This window comes from Rhinolophus sinicus, chromosome X, assembly GCF_036562045.2.
Source record: "Rhinolophus sinicus isolate RSC01 chromosome X, ASM3656204v1, whole genome shotgun sequence".
NCBI lineage: Eukaryota > Metazoa > Chordata > Mammalia > Chiroptera > Rhinolophidae > Rhinolophus > Rhinolophus sinicus.
Genome location: NC_133768.1, coordinates 18,446,952 through 18,468,540, shown reverse-complemented (window position 1 = coordinate 18,468,540; position 21,589 = coordinate 18,446,952). Strand labels below are relative to the sequence as shown.

At 42.1% G+C, this 21,589-nt stretch overlaps 1 protein-coding gene across 11 annotated transcripts in view; it reads left to right on the top strand.

Moving 5' to 3' along the window:
• The window catches only part of ACOT9 (acyl-CoA thioesterase 9), a 58,360-nt gene that overhangs the window by 18,676 nt on the left and 18,095 nt on the right, over nt 1-21,589 (top strand). For 7 of the 11 annotated variants that reach the window (XM_074324064.1, XM_074324061.1, XM_074324060.1 and 4 more), the window contains 3 exons: nt 5,389-6,167; nt 18,652-18,749; nt 20,815-20,860. Coding sequence is in view for 1 of the 11 variants with exons in the window: in XM_019713794.2 (XP_019569353.2) it covers nt 12,779-12,798; nt 18,652-18,749; nt 20,815-20,860 (164 nt within the window). In the remaining 10 variants the exon portion in view is untranslated. Of the gene's footprint in view, nt 1-1,688; nt 1,827-5,388; nt 6,168-12,170; nt 12,799-18,651; nt 18,750-20,814; nt 20,861-21,589 lie in introns of those variants that run through there. The other 4 variants (XM_019713796.2, XM_074324062.1, XM_019713794.2 and 1 more) reach the window with 4 other exon arrangements.

The following is a 21,589-nucleotide window of genomic DNA, read 5'->3' as shown; positions in this document are numbered from 1 at the left end:
TTTGTTAAGTACTTCTCCTAATCTTGACTTTTGACCTTACTGTATCGTTATGTTAGTGTTATACCAAGAACAAGCCAATAGGACTGGTCCACTCCAGTTGCAGAAAATAAGGGCTCTGTAGCCCTAATAGCAGCTTATATGCTTACGATTCTGGTTTTGAATTTCATGCTTGCTTCTGTCCCCCATCACTTACTGCCTCCATGGTGGACAGGACCAAGGGTTGGATAAGGATGATATGGGTAAAGATCTAGCCAATAAATGAGACAGACTCAGATCCACCTGTGAAAGGATCCATTGAAATAGTAATAAGTTCTAAAACTCAGTGGAAAGAAGTAGAAAATGAGTTTCCTTATTTACTGACTTGAGATAGAAAAGAGTCTTACATTAGGAAAATTAACATTCAGAGATAGGATTCTGAAATGACAGATTCCAAGACATTTTTGTTGCTATATTTTGGGGAGCCATTTGAGGATAAGCCATTAACTAAGGTGGAACCATGTGTTATTACTTTATAATTTACCAAAGTAAAAATGACTGTAGAATACATTTGTCCACATGGGAAACAAACCAGAAAGGGGGAAATATTGGCTAAAGGCCTGAAAAATGTTGAATATGTACACGAGAGGGGAACTTGAGCATTATGATTTGAAGCCCCGTGATCACTAAGTTTCTAGATGATATTTCATTTCCCAGTTTGGTTCCCCTTCCTCTGCAGAATCCCGATTCCAGCAGTGATTGCTCTTTTTTTTTTCTTTACAATTTTAAATTTTATTTTATTAAATTTATTGGGGTGACAATTGTTAGTAAAATTACATAGATTTCAGGTGTACAATTCTGTATTACATCATCTATAAATCCCATTGTGTGTTCATCACCCAGCTTGCTCTTATACACGGCTGAGATCATGAGCCTACTTTCCCGGATCTACCCACATCGGCAGTTTTTCAGGGCAAGTCTGGGTTATAAGACTATGCCCTCTGGTGGAGAAGGGCACTCACTGCACGTTGGTAATTGCTATTTGGACGATGCTTGCTAGCCATCACTTTGCTAGCCAGTTTGATTTGGGGGAAAGTTACTGAATGTCTGTAAATCCTAACCTCCTTATCTATTAAATGGGAATTATGGGAATGTCAATCTCCTATGCTTGTTGTGAGGATTCAATAAAATAATTGAGCAATAAATGCTCAATAAATAATACTATTTGTAGTACTATTCCCGTGTGTGTTTAACAGATATTTATTTTCAACATGTTAGGCACTGAGATAAGTACTTGATACATGGTAGTTATTACACTGCTATTCAGTCATTTGGTCAATCCATATTATTATATAATTACAGTGTATCAGGCAGTGTACCAGGCATAGGAGCCACAGCAGTAAATAGGACAGAGCCTTCAAGACTCTGGATAAGCTTTTCTGGTTCTCCCAGTGGGAGTCTCTTCTCCCTTTTGAGTTCTTTGGATTTCTTCAATGATATCTTCTCTTCAGGGAAAAAGAGCACTGTCAGATGCCTTCCTACAACACACCAGGTTCTGGCTGACGAGGATGGAAGGTGGGGTATAAAAATGTGAAAAGCCTTTGCCTTTGGAGGTGGGAGATAAGATGCTCACGATGGGGGCTTTTCCTTCCCTTCCCCTTCCCCTTCCTCTTTCTCTTTCCCTTCCTCTTCCTCTTTTCCTTCCTTGCCAGAAGAACCTAGTGTACCAGGGGAAAAGTTCTGCTGAAGTACTAGGGAAAAATTCAGCTATCATAGGAAAAAAGAACATGGACACAAAGCAACACAGACCTAAACGTCACTCCAGCCTTCTCACGAGAGACCAGAAGAAGGTAGGGGACTGTTCTTTGGGAAAACCCAGCCCTTTGGACTTCTTCCTCTCCTAAGCCTACAGCGGGGTGTCAGTCATCCAGTATCTTTTGGATGAGACAGGCTAGGGGGTAAAAAAGGATTGAGGATTTCCTTGGGCTTGAATCCTGCAAGTAAGTGGAAGAGGGAAGAAAAGAAAGAGGTTCTTTTCGTCCTCCCTCAGAGAGGTAAAGCTGCAGAAAATCAGACGTTTCCCACTGCCAACACCAGTGTGCTCTCACGCATTATAATGCTACAAAGAGTTCCTCTTTCCCTACTAAATGCCCTCGTCTGGCAAGCTTTTGTAGGAGGCGCAGGAACAGGTGTGGGACGGGGAGGAAAGAACAACCTTTTATGGCAATAAGAAAAACAATTATGTTTTTAATTTAATAGCATCTCGAAGGGTTTAGATTAATGCATGGATAATAGACTGATTAAATTAAATTTAGGATGCTGTGGTGGGTAGCTTTTGAGGTTGACATTTATCACGAAATATGTTGTTCTCCCATATAATAAATCACCTTTTTTTCACTCTAATGGACCCAATCTTAATTGGTTGGACCATGAATATGATCTATAATGTAGATACTTTTGTTTTTATGTTCTGCTCTTATGGAAGGTTCTTTAAACCCAGTCCAGCTGGTTTTTGAAGGCTGGCTTGGGACCAAAGTAGCCTTTGCAGGTGGGAGTGTTGCTCACCATTCCTCTCCCTCCATTACCAGCCTGCTCAGGAGCTGGTTTCCATCACTCAGTCAATTAAATCATAACTACATATTGAGAATTAACTATGTTGCCCAGACTTAAAATTTAAAAGATGACTACTGCCTTCAGGAAGCTTATAATATCATTGGAGTACCATGATGGACACGTCAAATAAAGCAATAATACAAGGCAAAGTATAATTAAGTGGTAAATTGTCAGATACAGACTTAGTGAAATAGAAATTGAGAGAAAGTAAAAGTTAATGATTACAGGAGTCAGGAAATCCTTTTAGAAGAAGCAGGACTTCAGTTAGGCCCTGCAAGTGCATGACGGGAGCAAGGTACTCAGTGAAGGGAGTGCTACAGCACGAACAGATCAGAGGAAGAAACCTGAAAGTTCAGAGCCTCAGTTTCCTCATCCGGGAAATGAGTCAGGAAGCCAGATGTGAGCCCCTCTGAGGCAGGGACTGGTTTTTGGGGTGTGTGTGTGTGTGTGTGTGTGTATGTATGTGTGGTGAGTATGATTATTATCCCCATATTTTAAATTATTTTTTTCAGTTACAGTTGACATGCAATATTATTTTATATTAGTTTCAGGTGTGCAGCATAGTGGTTAGACATTTATACAATTTATGCAGTGATCCCCCATTTGGTCTAGTACCCACCTGGCACCATGCATAGTTGTTACAACATTATTGACTATATTCTCTGTGGTGTACTTTACAACCCCATGTAAAGTACCAATTTTGTAACTACCAATTTGTACTTCTTAATCCCTTCACCTTTCTTACCCAGTTTCCCAGACCCCTCCCCTCTGGCAACCTTCAGTTTGTTCTCTGTATCTCTGAGTCTGTTTCTGGTTTGTTTGTTTATTTTGTTGTTTACATTCCATATATAATGTGAGATCATATGGTATTTGTCTTTCTCTGTCTGACTTATTTCACTTAGCATAATATCCTCTAGATCCATCTACTCATATGTTGTCACAAATGGTAAGATTTTTTAAAACTTTTTTTGATTAAAATTTATTGGGGTGACAATGGTTAGTAAAATTACATAGGTCTCAAGTGTACAGTTCTGTATCACATCATCTATATATCACATTGTGTGTTCAAATGGTAAGATTTCATTCTTTTCTATGGTTGAGTAATATTCCATTGAATGTATGCACCACAATTTCTTTATCCAGTTGTCTGTTGATGGGCACTTGGGTTGCTTCCACATCTTGGCTATTGTAGATAGTGCTGCATTGAACATAGGAGTACACTTATCTTTTTTGAATTAGTGTTTTGGATTTCTTTGGATAAATACCCAGAAGTGGAATTGCTGGGTCGTAAGGTAGTTCTATTTTTAATTTTTTGACAATCCTCCAAACCATTTTCCGTAGTGGCTGCACCAATTTGCAATCCCACCAACAGTGGATGAGGGTTCCCTTTTCTTCACATCCTTGCCCACAGTTGTTATTTATTTATTTATTGAGGATAGCCATTCTGATAGGTGTGAGGTGATATCTCATTATGGTTTTTATTTGCATTTCTCTGATGATTTGTGACATGAACATATTTTCATATGTCTATTGGCCATGTGTATGTCCTCTTTGGAGAAATGTCTATTCAGGTCCTCTGCCCAGTTTTTAATTGGATTGTTTTTTTGTTTCTTTTTTTTTGTGTTGAGTCCTATGAATTTGTCACAAATTTCGGATATTAACCTCTTATCAGATGTATCATTGGGGAGTATCTTCTCCCATTCAGTAGGTTGTCTTTTCGTGTTGTTGATGGTTTTCTTTGCTGTGCAAAAACTTTTTAGTTTGATGTAGTCCTACATGTTTATTTTTCTTTTGTTTCTCTTGCCCAAGGAGATATATCAGAAAAAATACCACTAAGCGCAATGTCAGAGAGTTTACTGCCTATGTTTTCTTCTAGGATTTGTTTTCTGGCCTTATGTTTATGTCTTTAATTCATTTTGAGTTTATTCTTGTATATGGTGTAAGAAGGTGGTCCAGTTTCATTTTTTTCACATATCTGTCCAGTTTCCCCAAAATGTTTATTGAATAGGCTGTCTTTACGCCACTGTATGTCCTTCTGAGGCAGGGACTGTTGTTGTCAGTCTGTGGCACCAGCCCCAAGCAGACTTTCTCTCACAGACATGACACATGGAGGAGTTGGTTTGGAGATTTGTCTACCAGGGACAGACTTCATGTTAACAAACAGTGACTCTCCCTCAGCTACCTGGGGCTCAGCTGAGAACCAGCCTGAGAGAGGCACGTTACTTCTCCCAGGGTGTGGAACTGAGTCCTCCGAGAATGCAGCAAAAAGGGATGTGTTGCTTATCTCACTCACTTCTGCTGAGGATACATAGCCCTACCGTGTTTCCCCGAAAATCAGATCTAACAGGAAAATAAGCCCTAGCATGATTTTTCACGAGGACATCCCCTGAACATAAGCCCTAATGCGTGTTTTGGAGCACAGCTTAATATAAGACCCGGTCTTATTTTTGGGGAAACACGGTAGTTGCCTCCAGTATAAGATTGATCTGGGTGACACTGCTAGGTCTCTTAGGGAACACTCCTTCCAGGAAATGAGCAACTGGGCCATTGGTACAGTGGTACCTGGCCAGCTTCCATGGGTGCTTTTAATTAAAACAACATATTTTAGTCAGGTATGTATGATAATGTGAGACGGAGGGGCAAATAAACATGTTCCCCTGTAATTTTTTTGAAAACTTCCTTAGCATCTTCTTAAAGTGTTTACTTATGAAAGTAGAAAATTCAATTTGGATAATTTAGTCTCTTTTTCTCAAAGGGTAGAACTCTCTGAAATGTCATCTCTTCTCTGTGGTTTTCTAGGTCACTATCCTGTCTCCTCACCAAGACTCCTTTCATACTAAGGACTGAGGAATAGAGTGAAGAAATGAAATCGAGCCACTATAGCCAAGCTGCTAAATTACTAAAATCAAGTAGGTTGAGGCATGAAGAAACTATTCAGTTCTTGTTTGAACTGGCCTGGGAACTTAAACTTTTGAACTTTTCAGTCCTGCATCAAAGCCTGGATACACATCAAACCTCCAGATAACCCTCTGATTACTCCCTGAAGGACTCACGTATTCAGACCACCTGACATCCATTATCGAGAGCAGTGGACGTGACCAGAGCTCCTGGTTCCCATCCTCCAGCCCATCTGGCATCTATCATCTGACAGCTGACTGATAACCGTCTTGGACAAGTCCTAGGGCTAAGAATGCAAAACTGATTCTCAAGAATGCACTTTTTACTATAAGAACTCCTAACTTTTCTTTCTTCTTCGGAACACTTCTGGGTTTTTGCCTAGTTGTGTTTCCGGTCTGCAAGCCCTAAGACCTGAATAAATCTTTATCATTTATTTCTAGCCAAAGCCTCCAGACTCTATTTGAGTTCATTTGACGTGACCCACTGGGGGACTTTATGCTTCCTGAATCTGCAGCTTTGAGCTCTGCAGAGTTTGAGGTTCTGTTCCACAAAGGGTCATCCTCTTGCCAAGGGACATAGTGAGGGTCCCATACAAGTATGGCTGCTCCAGGGCTTTGGACTCCTGTGGCCAAGGAGTCACCATCTTGGCAGGGGTAATTGCCCTCAATCAGCAGGTGGAGGTAAGGCTGCTGCTACATAAGAGGCAGGGAGTGGTGTGCGTGTGTGTATTTATTTTTTATTGGGGAACAGTGTGTTTTTCCAGGACCCATCAGCTCCATGTCAAATGGTTGTTTTGAATCTAGTTGTGGGGGGCGCAGCTCAGCTCCAGGTCAAGTCATTGTTTTCATTCTAGTTGTGGAGGGCACAGCTCACTGGCCCATGTGGGAATCGAACCGGTGACCTTGGTGTTATGAGCACTGCACTCTAACCACTGAGTCAACCGGCCGCCCTGAGTGTGTATTTATATAATTATTATAGTTACAGATTGTTGTTTTTATATTTTATTTTTTGACTTTATTGGGGAACAGTGTGTACTTCCAGGACTTTTTTTTTTCCAAGTCAAGTTGTCCTTTCAATCTTAGATGTGGAGGGTGCCATTCAACTTCAAGTTGTTGTCCTTTCAGTCTTAGTTGTGGAGGGCGCAGCTCAGCTCCATCCCGTGCTGTTGCTAGTTGCAGGGGGCACAGCCCACCATCCCTTGTGGGAGTCGAACCGGCAACCTTGTGGTTGAGAGCCCGTGCTCCAACCAACTGAGCCATCTGGGAGCTCAGCAGCAGCTCAGCTCAAGGTGCCGTGTTCAATCTTAGTTGCAGGGGGCGGAGCCCACTATCCCTTGCGGGACTCGAGGAATTGAACTGGCAACCTTGTGGTTGAGAGCCCACTGGCCCATGTGGGAATCGAAACAGCAGCCTTCGGAGTTAGGAGCATGGAGCTGTAACCACCTGAGCCACTGGGCCGGCCCTAGTTACAGATTTTTTTGTGGTGGGTGTGATAAAGTCCTCTTAAAGATGTCCCCATCCTAATCGCAGGAACCTTAGGTTACATGGCAAAGGGCAATTAAGGTTTCAGGTGGAATTAAGGTTGCTAATCACCTGAGTTTACAATAGGGATATTATCCTAGTGGGCCCAGTGTAATCATATGAGTCATTAAAAGTGGAAGAGAGAGGGTCAGAGAGTCAGAAGAAGATGTGAAGAAAGGCACAGAGAGATGCAGCATTGATGAAGAGGGTGGAAGGGGGCCATGAGCCGAGGAGTGCAGGTGGCCTCTAGAAGCTGGAAAGAACAAGAAAATGGATTCCCCCACAGAGCCTTCGGGAAAGAACAGAGCCTTGCGGACACCTTGATTTTAGCCCAGTGAAACTCCTGTCAGACTTCTGACGTCCAGAACTGTAAGATAATACATTTGTTTTGTCTTAAGCCATTAAGTTTGTAGTCATTTGTTACAGCAGCAAGAGGAAACTAATATAGTGGAAAAAACTGAGGCAAAACTGTCCAGCAACGATTCACTCTTGCTGTATTAGGGGTACTTTGCATATTTCTCTATTATAATTAATGTCATTAAGTTATATTGATTTATTTCCACATTCCTTTTTCTCAGGCTGTTTGCTTCTCCTGGTCCAGGATTGTGCCTTTTCTCTGTATTCTTAGTCTTTCAAATGTCACTGAATATGTGTGTGTCTGTGGTGATAGAGGAAGTGGGGAGGCTTATGGGGTGACACCTAATGGTGGTAGTGTCAGCATTAGGGAGGGGAAGCCCAAGAACCAGTGGGGACTGAAGCTGGTTGACATAAGCTGTGTGCGGTGTGGGCTGGCTGGGATTGGAATGACAAGAATACGCAGGTGGGCTGCAGGCATGGAGAGGTAGCGTCACAAACAGCTTGGTCTTGGTGGGGCTCTTGGTCCAGGAATGAATAGACAAAATTCTGAGCCTCCTGGATATGCCCCATCAGCAGGGAACCCCTCTCTCATTCTCCGCCATGTGCTACCCAAAGTGTTTCTCAATCCTTATAGTTTCAGACTGAAAGACATAGACCGAGGAGCTCCAATTTCCAAAGTATTCAATTTGGGCTTCCTATGAGTGACAGCGATTCTCTATAGTTTCCCAACGCTGGACCTCAGTACCTTGCAGGGCCCTGAATGTACAATTTAATAGCAAACCCAAGCTCTGACAGGCTTGGCCTGAGACATTTATTCTAGTTCATTAGAGTGGATTGCTGTGTGTGTGTATTTCTATCTCATCTATCTGCTCAGGGAAGTTTTACAGGAATTGCAAAGGCCAGGGTGAGGGAGATGAATTTGCTGAGCAATCATGGGGGGGAGGGAGGAATTGTGGGTAATAATAGGAACTGAAGTCAAGGAAGGAATGGCCAATTTGAAGAGGCTTTTTAGGAGTAAAATAAGGATCTTTCCTCCCTCTGGGCTTGGTTTCTCCATCTCCACAGATGAGGCCAAACAGGAGCCATATGTGGTGTCCTGAGGAATGTGCTAATGAGTCACCTATGTAAACCAGAAAAAGCAGTCTAACAATCCCATACATATTATACATCAAGATAAACCAGCTAGAATAACATCAGTGTTTCTGAAAATAAACTAATACTAATGGCATCATCCTGTTTTTGTGTGGCCCCATCTCCAAACAGCACAAAATACAAACTTACACCCGAAAGCATGTTATGTAAATTCAAACAACCAGCACGATTTTAGCATCTATAAAATATACAAATCCTCACTGTAAAGTAAGTTTCCAAAGCTTGCATGCACTCTGAAGCATAAGCTTTTGCAGAGATAGGGAAGTATAGTTACAGTTTTGTTCCTGCCATGGTTATGCATCCTGGTACAGCTGTAATTGTATCGAGGTTTTTTTTGGTTTTCCTTGGGCTGAGCAATGGCAGGGTCAGTTCATGCATGCTGAACTGGCTGCCCTGGAGTCTGAACGGAGGCTCTGTTTCCCAGTTGGGATGGTAGCAGTTTGGGTGGTGTGAGAAAAATGATGCAAAGTGGGTGGACAAGAGAATAGAGAGGAATAGGATGCAGAGTGATGCATGAATGGAAGAGAACCGAATTTGTTGGAGAGAGTGGATTAAGTGGGAGGGAGGGGGGGCATGATAGGGTAAAGAACGATTGGAAGGTTAGGCACAGGTAGAGGAGATGCCCATTGAAATTCTACCATTTAAGCCTTATTTTATTGGAAGAGACATCTTCATTGAAGATGACACCCTGAAATGAAGATGTCCTATCCTAAAGAGGCCCTCTGTCTGATCCCATGTCACTAATAGTTTGACATGTTTTAAATATTTACCATTTTTAAGCAAGAGGAAATTGTTAGAGGAAAAAGAGCATTGCTAAAGATAAACCTTTTGGCACTTGGATTTTAGGAGCAGTTATAAAAGTGGAGCTGAGGAAAGGTAGGGAAAGTGATAAAAATCACTGCCATTCCAAAATCGCCTAGCCTGGGTTTTGCTTCTATTGGAGCAAGTGGGTAAAATACTAAAGACTCATGTAACAGCTCACTAGCCTTTACAGTTTTTTCTTTAAGATTTGGGGGGAAAAAACATATTTTCATTGTTTCCTCCTCCCCCTCCTAACTTTATTCTCTATCCTTTTGTATAATCTCAATAATCTGGGAAATAAGCTAATTTTTTAATAGTGGTTTCTCTATCTTAATGAAATTATAGCATGAATCAATTTGTTTGAAAGTTGATGACATAGTTTTCCAAGAACATTTTCTACCTGAATTAGATATCCAAAAGTATATATGGTTCCGCAGACCAAGGAAAGATAGTTACTTGATACTTTTCACTTGTAACACTAAACTGAACTGATAACATGTATTGTTAGGTTTTGTTATTTGATTTTATTTTCCTACTTGTAATAATGACATTGCTAATAGGTATCTGTCAAAGTATGATTAAGTGCCTTTTTAAAATTATTTTATTTTTAAAGTGCCTTTTATTTTAATAACACATTTGATGTCAGCTCTATTACTTTGAGACCATATCAGAATAGAACTAGTGAGCATAACAGGAAATTATAATAAAGGTGGGGTGGAGAATCTGTTACTTAAGGAAAGTGATTCTCACCACTGTACAACTGTTGTGTGTTTCCTGGTCTGACTTTGTGACCACTTTGCCTTCTATCCCTGCTATCCAAAATTTAGTATAGCATGTATGCTTTACAACACCAACAATGACACACAGAAATCAGGGGTTGCTCAGCTGCCAGTTAAGATAATCATACACATGTGGATGAATGCTGGGTTGGCTAGGTTCCCCCCCCCACTTTGTTCCGCCCCCCCAAACTCTGGTTCAAGCCGTTGTTTTCTCAGTCTAGTTGTGTAGGACACAGCTCCCTGGCCCATCTGGCCCATGTTGGTATTATGAGCCTTGCGCTGCCCCAGCCGGTCACCAGTTGTCGGTTGGCTGCTTGCAGCAGTTCAGGGCAGGCTGCCAGCTGCTCACACTGGCTGCCAGCTGCTCACACTGGCTGCCAGCTGCTCATGGCAGCACATGGTATTCCACAGCGGCACACAGTAGCCCATGGCAGCACAGCATCCTCTGGCTGCTCACGGCAGCCCAGCTCCAGGGAGAGCTGTTGTTCACAATCTTAGCTGTAGAGGGCGCAGCTCACTGACCCATGGTGGGAATGGAACCGGTGACCTTGGCATTAGGAGCATGGCGCTCCAACCACCTGAGCCACCCGGCCGGCTCTGGGTTGGCTAGGTTTTCGCTGGGGTTTCCTGAGGTAGCACTAAGGTATGTGAGCTAAGTGATGAGATCATCCCTCTTTAAAGAACATCTACAGCGGACATCTATAAGGTTGGTTGCTCAGTACTCCTTTTCTTAGAAGTGCTCCATATCCCCATTTGAGTGTAACTGATGGAAATAACCATGTTAAGTAGATTCTGACCTAGCTATAAGTCTGTGTGAGGGAGTGCGTGGTGAGTCAAATGGGCCAATCATATGACCTTGCCCTGCTGCACAGTCAACCATCCAGGGGTGTGTACCTGATCCCAATTGGGCCAATGAATCTCTTCTCAGGACTTTTGGGTCAGTCTCTATGCATGTGGCTGTGGTTGTAAGATGTGAAGTTTAGGAGCTTCTTTTGTCATGTGGAGAAAGCCATAATACAGAGAAAAAAGAGTGAAAACAGTGTGCAAAGGAAAGCAAAGATAAGCAATGGAGAAAAGGCATTTTCATGGCATTGAGTCCCTGGTTCTATATGTTCCAGTCCATATCGATAGTTTATACACTGATGAGAATGTGTCTGGGTGGAAAGTGACTTGACTACATGAAAATTATAAGCTTTCTCTACTCATTATTATATCATCTATGTAACCTGAAAAATTGTCTTGAACATAATTTTTCTCCCTGAGCCTCCCATTGCCTCAACCAAAAATTCAAGTAAAAACAAGAAAAACAAAGAGTATAATTCAATATAATATTTATTGCACTGTTAGGTGTGGTAGAGTATAAAGAAGTATAACTGATACAAAGCAAAACTATCACTGAAAAGGTACATGAACAAAAATAAAGGAGCGATCCCTGCAGGCCAAAAGGAGATTCTTCTGGATGTGGGACTGAGAAAGCAGGAAAATTAGGTAGAGAGGAAAGAGAAAGCCAAAGATCATGTTTCCTTTGTACTTTATGAAGTGATTATTTTAAAAAGCCAGTTTAATTAAAATGGGTAAAGTTTGACTAAGCATGGGGTATCAGAAAAAGCATACCATATGGATCCTGTCTTCTAGGAAATGACCATCTTCAGGGCCAAAGCAAGACTTGCATATATTCTGGAAAGATCCCCCTCATTACGTTGTTTTATTTCCTCTTTAGACTGCTTTACCACGTTTGAAATGTTATTTGCTAACTTGCTTGCTGACTTGTTTTCCTTCTCTGTAAGGTAGGCCCCCAAAGGGCAGGAATTTTTATGTATTTTGTTGCATCCCCAGCTTGTACAAAAGCTTCTGGCGCATTGCAAACAGCTTAATAATTCATTGAATGAAACGGAGAATGAGGTTGTAGGGTAAAATCATCTTAACTATGGCCTTGAATTTCTCTGGGGCGGCCAAGATCTTTCCAACTTTCCAACACTAGGGGGCAGGCTGAGATTTAGAAGAGGAACGGTTTTTTTCCCTTTGGTTTTCAGCCTTTGCTTACTTTAGCATCACCTGGGGCGTCTTTAGACGTCCTGAAGACCAGGCCGCATCCCTGACTAAATCAGAATCCCCAGAGAGTGAGGCCCAGGCATCAGTAATTTGGAAAGCTGCCCGGAAGATTGCAACATGCAGCTAAGGGCCAAACCCACAGACCGGGAGCCGATGCGTGGGGGTCAAAGTCGCGCGGCCTTTTCAGCGAAGGATAACCGAGACAAGCTGTGAGAACCTGACCGCACCTCGCCTACACGTCACACCCTGGCTTACTGCGTAGTGAAGTTAATTAACAATGGCGGGGACTGGCGGGTCCGCCAGCTAGTAACGTGCCCCACGCTGCTGATTGAGTGGAAGGCTCCACAGAGGCAGACTCCAGCTTCCCGCCAATGAGCTGGGCTGCAGGCGCAGCGTGGCCCTGCTCAGGCAGTGAGGCCCCGCCCCCAGGCAGCGCTGGTCTGGCGCGGGAGGGGGGGTACATCCCTGGTGCGGCCTAGCAGTCAGGGTGCGGTCCTACGAGCGAGTTCTGGTCTGGCGCTGGCGCGCGCTCGCTCTCTGTCTCTCGCACTTTCCATTGCCTCTGCTTCCCTCCACTAACCTGCGCGCAGAGCCGGGGTCTCTGGTGTTGTGCGTGGCTGCAGGAGCGCGATGAGGCGGGCGGCACTTAGGTAAGTAGCGGGACTGGGCGGAAGGAGCGGAGCCGCCGGCGGGATGGGGGCAAGACTAATGCCGTTGACATTTGGGCAGAAAGTGGGGCCGGGTGGGCAAAGGCGCCCCTCTAACCGCGATCCCGCCCGGACACGGGTCCGCCGGGCTAGGGTGGGGCACCGCGCTCCTCACCTTAGCGTCGTCTGGCATGGAGTGTGGCATTAAAAACGAAATGGCACTTTAAGGGAGGAAGTTGGGTGTTCCCTAAAATTCCTTTCTCTTTGCTCAACAGGGGTGTGATTTGGGGGTAGCCCCTTGTCAGAAAGGTAATATTTGGAGTTCCACGGGTTACTTTTCCAGCCCTTTGTCCTTTGGAGAGCATTTTTAGGGTTAAGTGCTTGACTCAACTTGGAGTCAGATTTAAGTGTGTTGCTATGTGGGCAGATTGCAGGGTACCTTCTGGACTCTCAGGACCTGTCAGGACTATGTGACTGAGGATCCCTGGTGCTGACTGAAAGTTTATCTTTAATGAGCAGCAAGGCCATGTAAGGCGAAGGTGGGGGGCTTTGATTGGGTCACTTAGACGACGAGGATGCCACTTTGTATATGTCATCACCCTAGTTTGCCCAGTTAGGGCCTAAGGCCTTAGATTCCAGGGCATGCCTGGCTCTCTTCCAGCCCCGGTCACCCTACCACTCCACCTGTTCCTAGTTGTTTCTGCCTGGTTGGGTCCCAGGGGGCTCCTCCCTGTTCCAGCTTCTGGAATCATCCCGCTATAGATGATCCAGCCCCCTGGGTGTGGCCCACAGTGGTTCTGACATTGATCCCCATTAATTGTCTTGGGGGTCCTGGATCTCTCTTTCACTGTCCCTGTGGACCTTGCTATCAGTTGATAAAAGGTTGTGTGTGTGTCTCTCTTGAATGTAGCACTTAAAAAATACAAACTTTGTTACACTATTTGAAGACAAGTTGAAATTCATTCCAAGAAGGGCCACAGTTGGTGTTAGCTTGCATTGGACATGACATGAAAGGCCTTCTACAAGCTGCACAGCCTTGCCCATGTACCTTTTTCCAGGAAAACTCCCCCCCCCCCACTTCTGCTTCCCCCCCCACTCCAGGTCAAGCCAATATTTCTCAGTCTAGTTGTGCAGGACAGTTCCCTAGCCCATGCTGGTATTAGGAGCCTTGCGCTCCCCCCCCTTCCCCGCAGTCATTTGGCAGCTCACGGCAGCTCTCGCTGGCTGCCGGCCGCTCACGATTGCTGCCGGCCGTTCTCGTTGGCTGCCGGCCTCTCACGCTGGCTGCTTGCCACTCAGGGCGGCACACACTAGCCCACCACAGCCCAGCTCTAGGGAGAGCTGTTCACAATCTTAGCTGTAGAGGGCGCAGCTCACTGGCCCATGTGGGAATGGAACTGGCGATCTCGGCTTTTAGCTCCGACCAGCTGAGCCACCAGGCTGGCCCAGGAAACCTTTCTTGACTCTCCTCTCTGCCAATTTGGAAGTCCTTTTCTTTACACTGAACTCCCATTAACTTGCGTTCCTTTCTTGTGAGTCCTACTAAGCCTTAAGCAGGTACTCCATTAGTGTCTAATGAAAGAGTTCACTGTATTCAGACAGTGAATACAGACTGTCTGAGATGATTAGGTTATTTGACTGATGGGCAATCTTTTTTTTTTTTTTTTTTTTAATTAAATTTATTGAGGTGACAATTGTTAGTAAAATTACATAGATTTCAGGTGTACAATTCTGTATTACATCATCTATAAATCCCGTTGTGTGTTCATCACCCAGAGTCAGTTCTCCTTCCATCACCATATATTCGATCCCCCTTACCCTCATCTCCCACCCCCCACCCCCCACCCCCCTTACCCTCTGACAACCACCAAACCATTGTCTGTGTCTATGAGTTTCTGTTTCTCATTTGTTTGTCTTGTTCTTTTGTTGTTTTGGTTTATATACCACATATCAGTGAAATCACATGGTTCTCTGCTTTTTCTGTCTGACTTATTTCGCTTAGCATCATACTCTCAAGATCCATCCATGTTGTCACAAATGTTCCTATATCATCTTTTCTTACCGCCGAATAGTATTCCATTGTGTATATATACCACAACTTCTTCATCCATTCATCTATCGAAGGATATTTTGGTTGTTTCCATGTCTTGGCCACCGTAAACAAAGCTGCAATGAACATTGGAGCACACGTGTCTTTATCTCTAAATGTTTTCAGATTTTTTGGGTAGATACCCAGGAGAGGGATTGCTGGGTCATATGGCAATTCTATTCGTAATTTTTTGAGGAACCTCCACACCGCCTTCCATAACGGCTGCACCAGTCTGCATTCCCACCAACAGTGTATGAGTGTTCCTTTTTCTCCACATGATGGGCAATCTTTGTAGCTTCTTTTTTTCCCCGACTCACAAAAGAGTCACCTGAATTTGTGTAGTTTCTAAATTGAGGCATTACCTCAGAGTGGAGGGCATGAATGCCATTGCTTGTTATTGTACTGAAAACTCTTCCCAGACAGCCACCCTCGGCTTGGGACCCAGAACAGAGCTAAAGCACTTCTGTTCACACATTCAGGTGACTTCTATGACTCCCTAGGCACGCCATGGAGAGATTGGGCTCCTTTTAGTGGAAAGGTTCAGTCATGGAGTCCTAGGGCCCCAGTGTCCCAAAAGCCTCTTGACAGTTTCTTGTAAAGGCCTAGGGATTTTGCTGTAAAACTCCTGAGGGCTTATCAGGGAATAAGCCAGCCAGTCTGAGGTACTGAGGTGTTGGGTAGTGATTAAATCAATCATTCTGCTCTCTCCACCTCAATGCTGCATATATAAAGGGAAGTAGTGGAGATTGTGAAAAGAGCAGCAGTGTGTGTGTGTGTGTGTGTGTGTGTGTGTGTGTGTGTGTGTGTATGGGAGTGGGATCAAAAGAACTGGCACTGGGGAAAAGTCATATGATTTCTTTGGGCCTCAATTTCTTCAGGAGGTTGGTTTGAATCAGAAGTTTTTAAATATGGGGGCCCATGGGGGTGTCAAAAGGGAGTAGTCTATGAACCTTCTGGAATAATACATGCCATTTTGTGCATTAGTAAAATGAACCCCGCCCTCTTGTATGAGGGTCCACAGTTTTCATCAGATTATCAGTAGATAGGATACCAAGTTGTAATGAAGTTATCCTAAGCTGAATGTTCACAAGTTAATAGAAATTTATTATACCAATAGATATTAGTATAGTCAACAATTTTTTAAATGCATTCAAATTATGCCTTTGTTATGTTGCAAGGATATATTTCTCAATTTCTTAAGGCTGTATGCAAAGAACAAGGCTGCATGACCATAATTTTCCAAATAGTCAGGCCTCAGTGTTTCTCTATATTCATCAACTCTCTTTTTTACTATCTCCATTTGATTCTCTATTCAGAGATAGTCTAGCATAGTACCTAGCTTATTATGTTTTCTCAATTTCTGGTACTTACTTTTTGACTTTCAGGGGAGACTTTGAAAAAGCATGACTTTCTGGAATAGTAATACCTAATGTGTTTTGAGGACTTGTCAGTGAATTAGGCATGCCACTAAGGCTTTATTTAACATGTGTGAATGTCTTTCTCCTTATGACAATCGTATGAGATAGGTGCTATTATTATCCCCATTTTACAGATGCAGAAACTGAAGCTCAGAGGTTAGATAACTTGTCCAAGGTCACTCAGCTAGCAAAGAACATGGTCAGAATCTTAACCTCTGTACTATACTGCGTCTCACTCAGGCAGGATGGGATGGTTTTCATCACTCTTAAGAAAATGCTGTTTCTTAGGGTAACAAAACAGAAATGCTTGTATATATGTGTATTTACCCAAGTTATATAGCTCTTGTTAGTTTGTGATGAGTATTCAAAATATTTAGCAACTCAGAGTCAGGTCTCATTCCTTATATTGGGAGCATATACTGCAATTGCTAATTAATATATTGAGGGCATGATTGTTATTTTCTCTTTCAGCTAATAATAGCAATGGAAAACATTAACTTTTTCCAGTGTGCTTTTTAAAACCAGTATGTTCAGTTGTGGAATGCTAGTTTCTAAATGGCAGAATGAAGAACTACATACCCTATTTCCTTCAGTAAGGGATTTGAACCTCCAGAAAATATATAACATGACATAGTGAGGAAAAAAAAAAAAGAAAATTCAGATCCTGTTTTGAGAAAATGCAAATGAGAAGGTCAAGAACAAGAAGACTGAAATGTTAATATACATTTAAAAGTACAGAAATGGAAAATTTATAGTGAAAAAATAAATCCAAAATATGTAAGGTAGAGGCTTGTTAGCTTTGTGTTTGAAGAATAAACACAAAACCAAAACCCCGAAACTCCAAACACTCCAGCAAGCATTCTGGTCTTCGTGGACCAGCAGGGATAGTGTCACAGCCAGTGTGATGACTTAAAGGAGCTAAACTGGCCAGTGAGTATGTGCTCATATTTATGTGTTCTGTGCAGTTAGATTTGTTGATTTGGTGAAAGAAGAAGGATTTGTTCTAGCAGCATAAGTGTCAAGACTACATGTAGATGTTATCAAATATTTTGACTGAGAGACTTTCCCTAAAGGCTATAATTCAGAAGAGAAATCTATAGTAAAGTTGGGCTCTAAAGAAAATTAAAAATATACTTTGGGGGGGAGTAGTCATCACTTGTCCCTGTATTAGGTAGTAAGAATTTACTAGTAACTTGAGTTGGAATGCTCAACAGTATTTAGGGTTCGTGACCTCTTCAGTGCCTTGCCTTGTTGTTTTTTTTAATTTATTTTTTAAATTTATTGGGGTGACAATTGTTAGTAAAATTACATAGATTTGAAGTGTACAATTCTGTATTATATCATCTATAAATCCCATTGTGTGTTCACCACCCAGAGTCAGTTCTCCTTCCATCACCATATATTTGATCCCCCTTGCCCTCATCTCCCACCCCCCACCCCCCTTACCCTCTGGTGCCTTGCCTTTTTCAGTTGTGCTTTCAACAGGTCAGTTTGCCAGTCCCTGATATTATATGTGTGTTATCCTTGATATGATAGTGTATGGTTAGGAGTAAACACTTAAAGCAATAGTGAATGAAAAATCAACTGAAATAACTTATTTTGGAAAAATAGGTTAAGCACATTTGGATAAATAGCTTTTATTTCATTGGGGATTAGGAAATTTCTGCCTCAGTCCAATAAATACTCTCTTTGAGTCTGGAAAGGGTTAATTCTGTTTTCAAAGTTGATTGACTTATAATTGGGTTTAACTTGTTAATTGAGGAAATACGGTGTGATAATAAAGAACAAAATAAATATTCATAATTAATTTACTCAGCTGTTTACCAAATCGATTCTGGGCTTCTGAAGCTAATAAAATAGAAAGAGCAAGAATAAGTCCATTAAAGCTGGTTGCTATTTTTTATTTACTTTGTACTTAGTTACCTAATTGGTCTCTGCTCTTAAGAAATGTTTACTTTAGTTGGAGAGATAATTTATGATGTAGCCTCATATGCAAATACGCATACACTTGAGAAACACATACCAGACCCCTACAAGACAATGCACTACAGTACAGTCATGCGCCACTTGATGGGGATAATTCTGAGAAATGCATCGTTAGGTGCTCTGTCGATGGTGCGCACATTGTAGAGTGCACTTATCCCTCAATGGCCTACTGCACACCTAGGCTGTATGGTATACCACTGTCATATGTGCGGTCTGTCATGGACTGAAACGTCCCATGCGGGGCATGACTGCGTGCTAAAGATGTGGGACTGCCAAGTACTCTGGGAGGAGGCGCAGGTCTTTGGGGTTGCCACGGAAGAAGCCATGGAATGTACTCTAAGTGTGTTCTTTCTTGTTTTGTAGGCTCTGTACCTTGAGAAAGGGGCTGCTTACTCCTGTCCGAGGACTGATTCAAGGATCGCAGAATCCCAAGAAAGAGAGTGTCCTCCATGTTTATGAAGGCAAGCATGGATGTTTGCTTTTTAGGTCCATGTGGTGAAAACCCCTGTGTTATTTGCAAGGTGTATAAATAGATAGTTTAGGGAAAATGAGGCATACTAAAGGTAGATCTTTCATAAACTTGTCATTTATAAAATGACTCAGATGGCTGTGGGTAGAGATCACATTCAGAATTTGAGCTTTGGTTCCTGGGAATGTTGGGGACTGAGCTCTTTTAGTTAAATGATTTCCACTTCCTGTGTGCAGGTACTGAACGGGAAGGCATGGAAAAAAGAAATCTAATGCATAAGAGGCGCTTCAGTTGTACCAACTAAACACTCCTCGTCTACAATTTTGTTAGAGGGACCCTGTTTAATCCATGCTTAATTGAAGTGAATTTCAGTTACTAATCTGATATGCAAACTATGAATTTCTTTATCAATTTAGGAGTATTTATTATAATTATAATTAAAAGGGCCCAAATAACTATATATATATATATATATATATATATATATATATATATATATATATATATATATAAATATATAAATATATAAATATAATTAGGAATTCTTCACTCTTAGCCCTCAGCACTGGCCTTTCTTCTTACACTGACTAAACCAATAATAATTATTTTGTGTCAGTGAGCATCAGCGGTCTGCGTACTGTTCTGGGTACTTTCTGTCCATTCTTTTAGTCAAGGAACTCAGGAGGAAAACAAAACAGAAATAAGACTAATTTACTAATGGCTGTTTTTGTAGTTATCTATGATTTAATTGCAGTTAGAGTTTGCACCAAATTTATGGTTTGATAGAAAAATCAACCTTTTTTTCCATGAAACTTAATGTACATATTAATCTAACCATATTTGGTTTTGATTGGTTATTGAATGACCAAGGATTGCTATAGTTAATATCCTATAACTGGAATATATATTTTAAAATGCTAGGAAAAAAACATATGAACTCAGCACATTATTTGAAGCCCTCTAGACTTATTTTTTAGTTTTGAATTACTACTGCTTATCTAATTTATTTTCCCTTTATCCAAATAGCACGTTCACCTATATACGTGAATCATGGTGCGTGGGGTAATTAGCATCAACTAAGTGTTTAATTTTTTTTTTTGCACTAAATTCTTCTGCTTCTGGGCAGTGGGCATTAACTAAAATTCCCTTCCCTTTACTTCTGCCTCCCCCCTCTCCAGTTCAAGCTGTTGCTTCTCAGTCTAGCGGTGTAGCTGTGTAGGACACAGCTCCCTGGCCCATGCTGGTATTATGAGCCTTGCGCTCCTTCCCGCTGAGGCAGTTGACCTCTCACAGCAGCTCACACCAGCTCTTGCCGCTGCCCATGGCGGCACACGGTAGCCCACAGCAGCCGGTGGCAGCCCACGGCAGCTCACGCCAACCTCCGGCTGCTCAGGGCAGCCCAGCTCCAGGGAGAGCTGTTGTTCACAATCTTAGCTGTAGAAGACGCAGCTCACTGGCCCATGTGGGAATCGAACTGGTGGCCTTCTGCGTTAGGAGCGTGGCGCTCCAACCACCTGAGCCACTGGGCCGGCCTGCATTAACTAAAATTAAATGGCATTTTTTGCTGTTCCTTGATTTATGTCTTTGCTTCATTTTTCTGGCTGAAGCTTTTCTAACAATTGGGATAATATAAATATATGATAAATCAATAGAATGATACTCAGATTTGGATATTATTGTTAGTCCCTGAACTAAGTAATTTGATCTGCCTATAAGAAGATAGGTGAGGATTCCAATCATAGTATCTCCATCATAGAAAGACTCCTACTGACACTGATACAGTCCCATCCCTTTTTTGTTTGTTTATATAAACCCTAGTGATTGGTTCAGGGTATTCCTTTCTGCATTGAGGAGACAAAAGTTGTTTCAGGTTTTCAGGAAGCAGAGGCCTGATCCCTTCCTTCATCTGAGCTGTTTTTGTGACATTAAATGGAAATTCATGGCTCTTGAAAGCTTTTGAGTGCATGAATCACTTTTCATAGTTCTTGAGCTTGTTGCCATATCCAGTTCTCATATTTCTTTGTTTTCACGGGATGACGTCTTTATTTTTGTTTCAGTTCGAGATAAGTTGCGGGAGATAGTAGGAGCATCCACAAACTGGAGGTAAGCACTCTTGTGTGTTCATTCATTCTTTCATCCCTAAAGTGGGATGCTTGGTTGTATTTAGGTTCCGTTGATGGTCCCATGGTAGGGATGGGAGGGCCCTGTGTTCGGAAATGGGTTGAGAGGTTTTTTTACTTGAGGGAGAAGATCAACATTCAAACATATTCATCAGTTGATATATCGTCTCATAAAATAATGTGATTTACACATGCTCTACATTTTTCAAAGTGCATTCAGGTATATTACTTCACTGATGCTCAACGAAACTTGTGACATGCTTTTGGCATATGTTCCTACCCCTTTTTTACATTTGCTGAAACTGAAACTCACATTGAACGATTAAGTATCAAGGTCTGGGACTTGAACCCAAGTTTCCTGGTTTTTCTGTTTCATGCAGCCTGACTCCTTTATTGCTTCTTGTCAGTTCACAATTAACCAGGTTCCCATACAGTCTTTCTCTTTCATTCAGTATTTCCCTGCTGTAAAATACGATAATATCCCTCTTGGTGCGTAGAATTTTGAGGCTAAAATGAGATAAAAAGAAAAAGCACAAATGATCACTAGACATACAATAATCTATTATTGGTATAGAAATGATCTAATGACTTATTCTTAACTCTTTATATGAAAATTTCAATTTACTGAAAAATAGAAAAAAAGAATACCTATGTCCCATCCTGACTGGATACTTATTAATACATACTTTCCCAGATTTGCCAATATACATAT